The sequence below is a fragment of the Cydia fagiglandana genome, chromosome 14 (assembly GCF_963556715.1).
Source record: "Cydia fagiglandana chromosome 14, ilCydFagi1.1, whole genome shotgun sequence".
In the NCBI taxonomy this organism is placed as follows: Eukaryota; Metazoa; Arthropoda; class Insecta; order Lepidoptera; family Tortricidae; genus Cydia; species Cydia fagiglandana.
Genome location: NC_085945.1, coordinates 4,482,979 through 4,495,227, shown reverse-complemented (window position 1 = coordinate 4,495,227; position 12,249 = coordinate 4,482,979). Strand labels below are relative to the sequence as shown.

The following is a 12,249-nucleotide window of genomic DNA, read 5'->3' as shown; positions in this document are numbered from 1 at the left end:
AAATAATTTCCATTACATGTGGAAAGTAATTAAAATTTTAATTACTAATTACAATTGCAAAATGTAATTAGTAATTAAATTATTAATTACATTTTGTAATTAAAATTTGTAATTTAATTACTTTTTTGAATTACAATTACTTTTATAGAATGCAAGTTTTTGATCATCTTTATTTCCAAAATCAGATGAACATTTTGAATGGTTTTAAATTTGACTAAGCAACATTGTCAATGTTAACTTTGGTTGATTTGGTTGGACTGTAGCAAAGGGAGGGCTGGGACTTAGAATTATTTTCTGATTAAGTGGTGTCATTATGATACTATTTTTAAATGATTGTAATGTGTAGATCACGTCAAAATAAGCATCTTTTACTGAAACAACTTTTCTCTAAAATAAAAAATGGCTGAGTTAGACGCCTCCAAAGATTGATGTTTTTAAAGGGAGCTGGGACTTAGAAAATTTTCATCGCGAGTGGTGTCATTATGACATATATTTTAAATGATTGTAACGTATAGAACACGTTAAAATAGGCAACTTTTACTTGAAAAACTTTTTTATAAAATTGAAAATAGCGGACTGTATCAAAGGGGGGCCGTTTCTGGGACTTGGAATTTTTTTTGAGAAAATGAAAAAAACAGGGGTTTTAAAACAGTTCTTAATAAAGTTTTAGAAAAAAGTTTTTCAAGTAAAAGTAGCTTATTTTGACGTGTTCTATAAGTTACAATCATTTAAAATATATGTCATAATGACACCTCTCGCGATGAAAATTTTCTAAGTCCCAGCTCCCTTTAAAAACATAAATCTTTGGAGGCGTCTAACTCAGCCATTTTTTATTTTAGAGAAAAGTTTTTTCAGTAAAAGATGCTTATTTTGAAGTCCCAGCCCCCCTTTGCTACAGTCCAACCCGAAAGGCACCTTAGGTTGGCGCTTACGTCATTATTAGCGGCGCCCCAATACTAATGCGGTGCTACGCGACGTAAGCGCCGACCGCCATATTCAACGTGGTTTGTCACATAGTACCCTGTAAAGGTATGATTCCAGGGACAAAAAATATGTTATAACGTTATCCAGCGTATAATGGAATTCATAAAAGTTTTTCTTTATAATTACTCCAAGTAAATTTGTTCATATTTGCATATTATTAAAAAAGTAAATGAAAAGTAATTGAGTAATTTAATTACTAATTAATGTAATTACAATTGCAAATTACACAGAAAATTAAATTACATGTAATTAAATTTTATGTAATTCAATTACATTGTAATTCAATTACATGTAATTAAATTAGTAATTAAATTACACGAGTAATTAATTACGCCCAACACTGACATTTGGTAAATTTAAATAAATGGTAATTTATTTAAATTTTGGAAGGATCACGTGCAGTTTTTCCTCTTATATTACAAGTGTTCGATTGAAAACTAAACTTTGGTGTATACCTGGATCACCTGCACGTACAAGAAGGCGTTTCATATACGCCCGCCCATCAGATAGGTACACAAAGTCATGATGCGTATGGAATACAGCATGTGTAGTCCTATTCTAGCTGTCACGTGGTATCACAAATTTGGTCGGACTGCAAAAACTGCCAGGCTACGGTGAGGCCGACCAAGCCATACGTCAACAGGTTTATTTTAGGTATTATAATCCGTTTGTTTCATTCTATTTTTCGATGAGGTAAATTGTAGCTCTCACGTGGTACCACAAAATTGGTCGGACACAGGAACCTGCCAACACAGGATTTGGCCAACCACTTTTTTATTACTGTCCTCAAAGGCAGCTATCGTACCATACAAGTTTCACACGATTTTTCGATAAAAATTTTTTGATCAATTTTTTTATAAATTTGGCCGGACTGCAAAAACTGCCAGGTTAAGGTGAGGCCGACCAAGACATACGTCAACAGGCTTATTTAAGCTATTATAATCCGTTTGTTTCATTCTATTTTTCGATGAGGTAAATTGTAGCTCTCACGTGGTACCACAAAATTGGTCGGACACAGGAACCTGCAAACACAGGATTTGGCCGACCATTTTTTTTTACTGTCCTCAAAGGCAGCTATCGTACCATACAAGTTTCATACGATTTTTCGATAAAAAAATTTTGATGATTTTTTCATAAATTTGGTCGGACTGCAAAAACTGCCAGGTTAAGGTGAGGCCGACCAAGACATACGTCAACAGGCTTATTTTAGCTATTATAATCCGTTTGTTTCATTCTATTTTTCGATGAGGTAAATTGTAGCTCTCACGTGGTACCACAAAATTGGTCGGACAGAGGAACCTGCCAACACAGGATTTGGCCGACCACTTTTTTTTTACTGTCCTCAAAGGCAGCTATCGTACCATACAAGTTTCATACGATTTTTCGATAAAAAAAATTTGATGATTTTTTTATAAATTTGGTCGGACTGCAAAAACTGCCAGGTTAAGGTGAGGCCGACCAAGACCTACGTCGACAGGCTTATTTTAGCTATTATAATCCGTTTGTTTCATTCTATTTTTCGATGAGGTAAATTGTAGCTCTCACGTGACCCAATAAATCTGGTCGGACTGCAAAAACTGCCAGGCCAAGGTGAGGCCGACCACTTTTTTTTTACTGTCCTCAAGGTCAGGTATCCTACCATACAAGTTTCATTCTATTTTTCGATGAGGTTTTTTTTGATGAATTTTTGTCCAACGTTTTTGCCATTTGTACAAAATCTGCCAGGTTAAGCCTAGGCCGACCAAGTGCGTTGGAATCTACTAAATGTCAGGTACCTCTACAGGGTAGGTATATTCTATTTTTTGATGAGGTTTGTTTCATGCAGCCGGCTCCCGGACTATTATATTGCTGAGCAAGTTTGGATCATTAGAAAGGTGAGAAGACGCGCCTGAGTCCAAGAAGACATCTGTCCGGTCCTGGGCGAAGAAAGCTGCGGTGGCGGTGGCAGACTTGGAAGAATCCCTTTGTTTCCTATCTCTCTTATATTTAAAACACTTCGGCTTGATGTGACCGACTCGGTGACAGTATGTACACTTAATTTTGCTTGTAATGTATGCTGTTGTTGAGCTCCCGTTGTTCGCAGACTTCCTTTGCGCCTCTTGAAGAAGACGAGTACGCACCAGGTCGCTTTTCAGCTCTTCAGAAGATATACAATACGTTTCTAGGTTGCTCACCAAGGTGTCATAGTCTGCCGGAAGGCCACTTAATAAGATTTCGGCCACTTCTTTATCTTCGACCACCCTGCCGATGTCAGCGAGTTGGTGAACTAGGGACAATACATGTTCAATATATGTAGCCATGTCTGCATGCTCGGTAAAATCTACCCTGTGTAGTTGCCTTAAAAGTAACACTCGCCGATACAGCCCTTTGTCCTCAAATATGTCCGACAAGTTTTTCCACGCTTCTTTAGCTGTTGTCGCAGTCCGAACGTATTGAAATAATGCAGGTTTTATATTGAGACAGACACGTGCCAAAGCGCGGTGGTCGCGCGCGGCATCTGCGCCCGTCAAAGCCTCGTCCGACTCCCTGTCAATTGTGTCCCACAATCCTTCCGTGATCAAAATCATCTTCAAAGCGAACTTCCACGTTAGATAGTTGTTCCCGTCCAGCTTCTCGATGACGGGAGTGCCCATGACGACATTAGTGGCATTAACAGCCATCGTGACAATTTATGATAAAAAATATTCAGAATTAACGTTGTAGGACGACGTAAGAGGTTATATTTGGTAGGTTTTGCCACTCGATCGACAGCCACTTACTAGATGGATCACGATTTCTCCTTTTCTCGTGGTATGCTGGGTATCTTAACCTGTTAAGCAGAGCCCGTCACTGATGGGTGCATACGCAGCAGGAGGAAGTGGTGCGATAGTGAACTAAAACAACGTCGTCCTTTAACACTCCGTGTATTTCCAAAATGCACAAATGTAAAGTCGTCAATAAGGACATTAACATTAAGTAAATAACTTATAATATCGAGAGTAAATCTAATGAGATGTTTACCGGTCGATCCGTGATAGCAAAGAGAAAGAATGACAGCGCACAAGTTGCCAGAGTCAAAATATTCTAAAGACACCTATATACGTGCATGTCAATTAATAAAGTGTGCCATTGACTTTCCAACAAGTCCAACAATTGGCTGACATCGGCAAGACTATTGAAGACAAGGAGGTTGCGGAAATACTGCTCAGCGGGCTTTCTTCGGAGTATGATTCCCTCGTGTCCAACCTGGAGACCATGAACTTGACGAGTACGCTAACCAGTGAAGTGGTGCGTGCTAGGCTTCTGCAGGAGGAGTCCAGGAGGTCATCGTCGGATGAGGGAACTGCACTTGCATCAATGAAAAGGATGCAATCCAGGTGTCATTATTGCAAGAAACCGGGTCATATGAAGAAGAATTGCTTCAAGAGGAAACGAGAACGGAGGGGCTCTCCGATGTTTGTGGAGCAGGCTCTTTCTGCAACGGCTCTGGCGGTCGTTCCCAGCGATGTGATGTGTGTAGATTCAGGCGCGTCAGTGAACATTTTTAACAAAAAGGACTACTTTATTAGCTTCAAACCAGGTACTAGTTATATAATAGCGGCAAGTAAGCATAAAATGAGATGTTTTGGAAAAGGTGATGTCCTTGTAGATGAAAAATTACTGTTAAAAAATGTAATGTACGTGCCGGATTGCTTAAATAATTTAATTTCAGTAAGTGAATTAATTAAAAATGATCATGTTGTGACATTTCATAAAGATGGCTGTGATATAGATCTCAATGGTAAACGTATAGCAGCAGCTGAGTTAGTAAATGGTACTTATTGGTTGTTTAGGGATAGTGATTCGCGCAAATGGGAGAGTTCAAGGTCCTTGCAGAGGCAAGAAGCCTTGAGCTCCACAGTAACTGATGAGGAGCTTTTGCACTATCGATTAGGACATATCAACACTAAAGATCTGAATAGTATTAGGGATAGGGTGCCTAACCTTTTTAAATTACAGAATCAGCAGGCTGACAAGTGCGTGCCTTGTTTGGAGGGCAAGTTGCCTTCCAAACCATTTCCCAAGGCCTCCAGCACAACTGTTGACCAGCCCCTAGCCCTAATCAACACTGATGTGTGTGGTCCGCTCCCCGTCAGCTTGGGTGGCGCGAGATATCTCCTGACAATCACGGATCACTACTCAAGAAAGTCCTTCGGGTTCCTTTTGAAGAGAAAATCAGAGGTGAGTGACCGTTTCATAGAGTTTGTAACCATGGTAGAGAGGCAGCGAGGCTTACCTGTACGTTGTGTTAGATCTGATAATGGTAAAGAATTCATAAACACTAAGCTTTCAATGTTTTTTAAAAGTAAAGGGATTGTGCATCAAACTACTGTACCATATTGTCCTCAGCAAAATGCGGTGGCAGAACGCCTAAACCGCAGTTTAATGAATAAAACTAGGTGCATGCTACAGCATTCAGGTCTGGACCGCCGCTTCTGGGGAGAGGCAGTGACAACAGCCATATACCTTAAAAACAGGTCTCCCACAGCAGCCTTGGATGGCAGGATTCCGGAGGAGGTGTGGACTGGGTCGAAGCTGGATCTCAGTCACCTGCGCGTTTTTGGATGCATGGCATATGCTAAGGTACAGGATGTAAAGCGAAAGAAGCTGGATGCAAAGTGTAAGCCCTATGTGTTTGTTGGATATTCAGAAACCTCTAAGGGCTACAGATTGGCTGACTGTGATGACCCTAGTAAGGTTATTATATCCAGGGATGTTGAATTCTTAGAGCACAGATTTTACAATTTTAATCGGGATGACAATAATAACAATTTTAATTTTGAATTTCTTAATGAATTTAATTTTACAGATAATGATATTGATAATAGTGTGAATGAGAGTAGCACAGATATATGTAGCAGGAATGAGAGTACTGTGACAGCTTTAGGGAACAGGAATGATAGTACTGTGTCAGACACAGGCAGCACTGGTGCGAGTGCTGATCCTGGTATCGCCAACATGAATGAGAGTAATGTTGGGGATGTTTGTGTGAATGAGAGTAACACTAGGGGCAAAAGCGATATTGCCAAGGTTAACCATTCTGATGGGATAGTACCATGAATGAGAATGATGTCGTGAATGATAGTAACGATTTCAGTTATATACAAAATGAACATGATTATTCGTTAACATTTCCAGGTTCGGGAGACGAAAACTACTGCAAGGTGAGCGAGGATGACTCTCTCGCTGACAGTTCAGCTGGTGAGGCGGACAGGTCACCGGGCGCGGGCTCTGCTCCAGGGGAAGCTGTGACGCAGACACCTGCCCCGCCGTCGACATCTGCAGGGCGTCCTGTGCGTAGTACTCGGTCTGTACTCCCTAAAACTTCATTTAAAGAGGCCATGTCTAGTCCTAATGCCACTGAGTGGCACAAGGCTATGAAAGATGAGTATGACTCTTTAATGTCAAATAAAGTGTGGAGGTTGGTTGACAGGCCGAAAAATACCAATGTTGTCAAGTGCAAATGGGTTTATAAAGTGAAGAACGACGCGGCTGGTAATTTTGTTCGTTATAAAGCTCGCTTGGTAGCGAGAGGTTTCACTCAAAAAGAAGGTATAGATTTTCATGATACTTACAGCCCAGTCGTTCGCCACTCGACAATTAGGATATTGTTTAGCCTGGCAAATGAGCTTGATCTCAATATTGATCACGTAGACGTAACCACAGCATTTTTGAATGGCAATTTAGATGAAGTTATTTACATGGAGCAGCCAGAAGGTTTTAGTTCAAATAATGATAAGGTTTGTCTCTTGCAAAAGAGTTTCCCGTCACCGGGCAGGGATGACGTGGGAGTTGAAATGAGATGCAGTCACTTTGTATACGTTGTGTAATAGATGGCTTTGCACAATTTACATAATAAAATTACGTTATAGTATTTAATGTAACTAAAGATTACAGAGCGGCGTGTACGCCGGTGCTAGCTAGATTCGACAAGATGGCGTGTAGGGGGTGGTGTTGCCAGGTTTAGGTAAGCTGTTTAAGCTAGGTGTTAACACGCCACACCACCCCCCCACGGAGAAAGATAACAAACAATGACATTAGTAAAATTACAATTTAAAAATAACAGTATTCGTCGCTGTCCTTAAACCTAACGTTACGACCTGACCGTGTGGTGTAAGGTCGTGAATTGCTTGTGGTATCCGCAGGTATAGTAATAGGAGGAGCGGGCTCAGCCGGCTGCGCCCGAGGTACGTCCTGAGGCTGCAGAGCCGCTGGAGCAGGTGTACCAGAACTATGAGTCTCATCTGAGTCCACGAAAGCTGGTTTGACACGATCGACGCTCACTACAACCTCTTTGTTCTTAATGTCCAGGGTCAGGGTTTTCCCGTCCGTGGAACGCCTCACTACGGCAAAAGGACCTGTATAAGGAGGTTGCAATGGGCGTCGTACGGTGTCGTCACGTAGGAACACGTGTGTTGCTGTAGGCAAATTTTTAGAGATAAAGATGGGATGAGTCGAGTGGCGAGAAACTGGAGCTGGGCGAAAAGACGACATTTTGCGTCGCAGCTGGACGACGAAATCAGCGGGATCGTCGAGTCTGCTTTCGTCCGGCGCGGAGACTAACATCTCACCGGGTAGGCGGAGAGATTCGCCATATACCATCTCAGCAGCTGTGGCCTTCAAGTCTTCCTTGTAGGCGGTACGCATGCCGAGTAGGACGAGTGGTAGAGCGCGCGTCCAGGAGCCAGAGTGGCACATAAGTGCGGCCTTGAGCTGGCGGTGCACGCGCTCGATCATTCCATTTGCGCAGGGATGGTACGCGGTTGTACGAATGCGCTTGGTGGCGCAAGTCTGCATTAAACGTCTGAAAAGATCAGACTCAAACTGGGTGCCCTGGTCAGTAGTTATTGTAGTAGGGACACCAAAGCGAGATATCCATCCCTGGACGAAAGTATCGGCCACCTCATCGGCAGTAATGGAACGCATCGGCCACACCTCTGGCCACCTGGAAACCCTGTCGATGGCTGTGAGACAATAACGATAGTCGTCACAAACAGGAAGGGGACCAACGATATCGATGTGGACATGCATAAAACGTCCAGATGGTTGCTCGAACGTACCTAGAGGTGACGAGGTATGCCTTGAAACCTTACTGCGCTGACACGCAAGGCAAGACTGGGCCCATCTACGACAGTCCTTCCGCATGGAAGGCCATACATAACGACTTACCAACAGTCGAGTGGTGGCTCTGACGCCGGGGTGACTCAAGTTGTGCAACTTGTCAAACACCGCACGACGAAAAGAAGGGGTCAGATAAGGGCGAGGCTTACCAGTGGAGACGTCGCCAAAGATGTAGACGTCTGTGCCAGGTACAGCGATGCGTGAGAGCTGAAGGCTGGAGTTACCTTGACGTAGGTCGGCAAGCTCTTGGTCCTCTAGTTGTGCTTTAGCGAGGGCCTCGTAATCTTCTTCTAACGAGACTGCCTCGATCCGCGACATCGCATCGGCTACAACGTTGTCCTCTCCTTTTATGTAGCGGATGTCCGTTGTAAACTGGCCAATAAACGATAGCTGGTTCAGTTGCGATGGCGGGAGTTTTTCTCTGCGTTGTACGAAAGCGTACAACAGCGGCTTGTGGTCAGTATAGATGGTCACATGTTGGACCTCGAGAATATGGCGGAAGTGTTGTACGCTTTCGTACACCGCGAAGAGTTCTCGGTAATATGCTGGCCACTCAGCTTGCTGGGGGGTCAACTTTTTGCTGAAGAAGGCAAGAGGGCACCATTGGTTGTTCACGAACTGCTGGATGCAGGATCCGACGTGGACGCTGGAGGCATCCGTGAAAAGTCCCAGAGGTGCGTCGTTGACCGGGTGTTGGAGTAGGGTAGCATTGGACAAGCTTGACTTGCACGCCTCGAAGTGCGCCAGAAGCTCGGGTGTCCATGGAAATGGTTTGGCACCCTTACCATTGATGGCGACTACTGCATCTACGAGAGGCGCCTGACATTTCGCGGCGTGGGGGATAAAACGGCGATAGTAATTCATCATGCCGAGGAAACGGCGCACGCCTTGAACGTCCTTTGGAGGAGGAAAGTCAATGAGAGCTTGAATGCGGTCCTGAGGAGGGCGAGTGCCTTCAGCACTCACATGGTATCCCAGGAACACTACTTCCTTTGCGCCTAAGACACACTTGGAAGGGTTAAGAACGAGCCCATACTCCTGCAAACGCTTGAACAGGATACGCAGATGTTCCTTGTGTAGAGTCTCGTCAGCTGAGTAGACGAGGATGTCATCTATATATGGAAAAACAAAATCGAGACCCCGTGTGACCTCATCGATGAACCTTTGAAAGGTTTGACCGGCATTTCGTAACCCAAATGTCATGAAAGGGAATTCGAAGAGGCCAAACGGGGTAACGATGGCGGTCTTGGGTATGTCGTCCTCAGCTACTGGGATCTGGTGATAGGCCTTCACCAGATCAAGGGTGCTAAAGATGGTAGCGCCAGCGAGGTTATTCGCGTAGTCGTTGATGTGGCGCACTGGATAGCGGTCGGGAATGGTCCTGGCGTTCAGGGCGCGATAGTCCCCGCAGGGACGCCAAGACTGGTCTTTCTTAGTTGTCATGTGCAAGGGAGAGGACCAAGCACTCTCGGATGGCCGAGCCATCCCAGTCCGCACCATGTCCTCTAGTTCGGTCTTGGCAGCAGATAGCTTCTGAGGTGCCAAGCGTCGGGGACGGCAGGAGATGGGTGGGCCTTCGGTGGTCCTAATATGGTGCACAGTGTTGTGTTTGACTAACCGCTGGAATCCAGGAGGCTTAGTGATGTCAGGGAACTCAGCGAGCACTTGTGCAAAAGGAGAGTCCCGTAGACTGATAGATTTGATGCTAGGCTGCGTGACAGTAGCAGTTGAGCAAATGGCCTTAAGTCCAGTCTTACCATCCACCAGGCGTTGAGTGTAGCAATCTGGTAGAAGATGGTAATGGGCCAAAAAATCTGAACCGATGATGGCTGAATTAACTTCTGCCACCACAAACTGCCAGGTGAAGTCGCGCCGCAGTCCAAAATCAAGTCTAAGGTGGACTGTTCCGTAGGTCAAAATTGTACTGCCATTCGCTGCTCTAAGGTCCCATTCTGTAGGTCTCCGCTGCTCCCTGAGCCAGCGGTATGGATAGCAGCACAAATCTGACCCAGTGTCAATCAGGAACTGGTGTTTCGTTACCTTATCGGTGACGAATAGGCGGCGGCTGAGTGATTCCGTGGAGCAGTCAGACCCCACCATTACTGACCGCTGTTCGAGTTTTCCGAGTTGTTCCAGTTGCAAGGCGGGTTGCATTTGGTAGCTCTTGTATTAAACTTTTTATGGTACCAGCACAGCCGAGTCGCGCCGCTGGCCGGGGAGTTGGTTCGGCTTCTGCTGCGCGATGATGACCTGTTCCGGGATCTGCCACGCTGCCCTCTTGTAGTCATGGCAGCAACCTGCTGTGTGAGCTGCTCGAGGCGGGCCATTACAGCGTTGAGATCAGGCTGTCCCGAATTATTAGTTACCTGACATGCTTGTTGTGGACCAGGAGTGACTTCCATTATTTTGTCAGCCAGCTCTGCAAGTTTGTCTAAGCTGATGTCGGACTGAGCAGTCAAAATTGCTTGAACTTGCCCTGGTAGCCGTCTCATCCATAACTGCCTTAAGATGCTGTCATCTTTAGATGAGCCTGCAAGAGACTGTAGGTGGCGGAGGAAAGCGGACGGCTTGCGGGTTCCGAGCTCCTCGCTGCTTAACAGTCGCTCAACCCGCTGCTGCTCCGACACAGAGAGCCGCCGGATCAGTTCTTCTTTTAATATTTTATACTTATCATGTTCCGGTGGGCTCATGATAATGTCTTCAATCTCTCCGATTAGTCGTTGGTCAATTATGCTGATGACATGACTGAATTTAGTCATGTCTGCCTTAATTCCTGCCAAATGAAATTGTGCCTCTGCCTGGGCGAACCATACCGCTGGTCGGTCGGCCCAGAACGGAGGCAGTTTGACTGTAACACCGCATATGCCTTTTGTTGGTGCCGTGGTGTCGGATGTAAGTGTGTCAGATGTTGAAGGCTGGTTCTGCTGGGCTTGTAGAGCCGCATTTTGCACCTTTAGGGCCTCCAACTCAGTCCGCAACTCCTCAAGAGACATTTTTAAAGTTTGATACCACAACCAAATGTTACACACACACAATCAGAACGAAACACACAGGCAAAACAAGACAATAAAAATGCACATAAATTCAGAAATGAAAATGTTTCCAAAACAGTATGAAAATCAGTGGCAAAATCAGGGTTAAATCTAGCAAATTGTATATTGACAGGCAGCAACAGGAGCAATAAATGTCCAGTTAGTATTGTTAATTAATCAGCACCGCACACACCAAACAGTTAGTAAGTTTCCAAAACCGGGACGTATTTAAATGTGTATATGTAGCTATTGGTTAGTTTGTTATTATTTAGGCACTGTATATAGCGTAGCACACACACTTTTGTTCTTTGAAATAAATTATCAGACGAAAAACACTGAAAAGTTCCGTGAAAACAGTAAAAGTTTAGGTTTTACTTGCGTGAAATCGCTGACACTGGCGGGCGGGAAGTCGCTGGATGACGTATGTCAAGTTTGACGTATGACGTTTCGTAAGGCGATCCGCACTGGCCGATGAGGATGATGCGATCTCGGCGATTGACGGCAAGTTGACAGCGAGTGCTTGTAACGCAATCCGTCCGTCTGCGGGCACCTTTATGGACGAGCTTCAACAGGTGCCAAGGTTATGCAAGGTTATGACCACGCCTTTGGTTTTCGATACACTTTTTTTCTTTAACTCCATCCAGGCTGCGCTTTGTAGATCTTCTTTGTTGATCGATCGACGTCTTCGATACGAACTTTGATTCACGTATGGACGCGGATGTTTGCAGAAGTCGGCGTTCTTTCTTCGGAGTCACCAATTTCCCGTCACCGGGCAGGGATGACGTGGGAGTTGAAATGAGATGCAGTCACTTTGTATACGTTGTGTAATAGATGGCTTTGCACAATTTACATAATAAAATTACGTTATAGTATTTAATGTAACTAAAGATTACAGAGCGGCGTGTACGCCGGTGCTAGCTAGATTCGACAAGATGGCGTGTAGGGGGTGGTGTTGCCAGGTTTAGGTAAGCTGTTTAAGCTAGGTGTTAACACGCCACAAGAGTATTTATGGACTAAAACAGTCTAGCCGTATGTGGAATGCGCGTATACACAAGGTCTTAAGTGATAATGGTTTTATGCAATGCAAAAGTGA

At 44.5% G+C, this 12,249-nt stretch overlaps 1 protein-coding gene across 1 annotated transcript; it reads right to left on the bottom strand.

Moving 5' to 3' along the window:
* Positions 1 to 10,223: 10,223 nt before the first annotated feature.
* Positions 10,224 to 11,117, bottom strand: LOC134670973 (uncharacterized). The gene has a single exon (XM_063528796.1). The coding sequence runs from the start codon at positions 11,115 to 11,117 to the stop codon at positions 10,224 to 10,226; it is 894 nt and encodes a 297-aa protein (XP_063384866.1).
* Positions 11,118 to 12,249: the final 1,132 nt, after the last annotated feature.

Coding starts and splice junctions, on each gene's coding strand:
- LOC134670973 (XM_063528796.1), bottom strand. CDS start 11,117: ATGTCTCTTGAGGAGTTGCGGACTGAGTTGGAGGCCCTAAAGGTGCAA.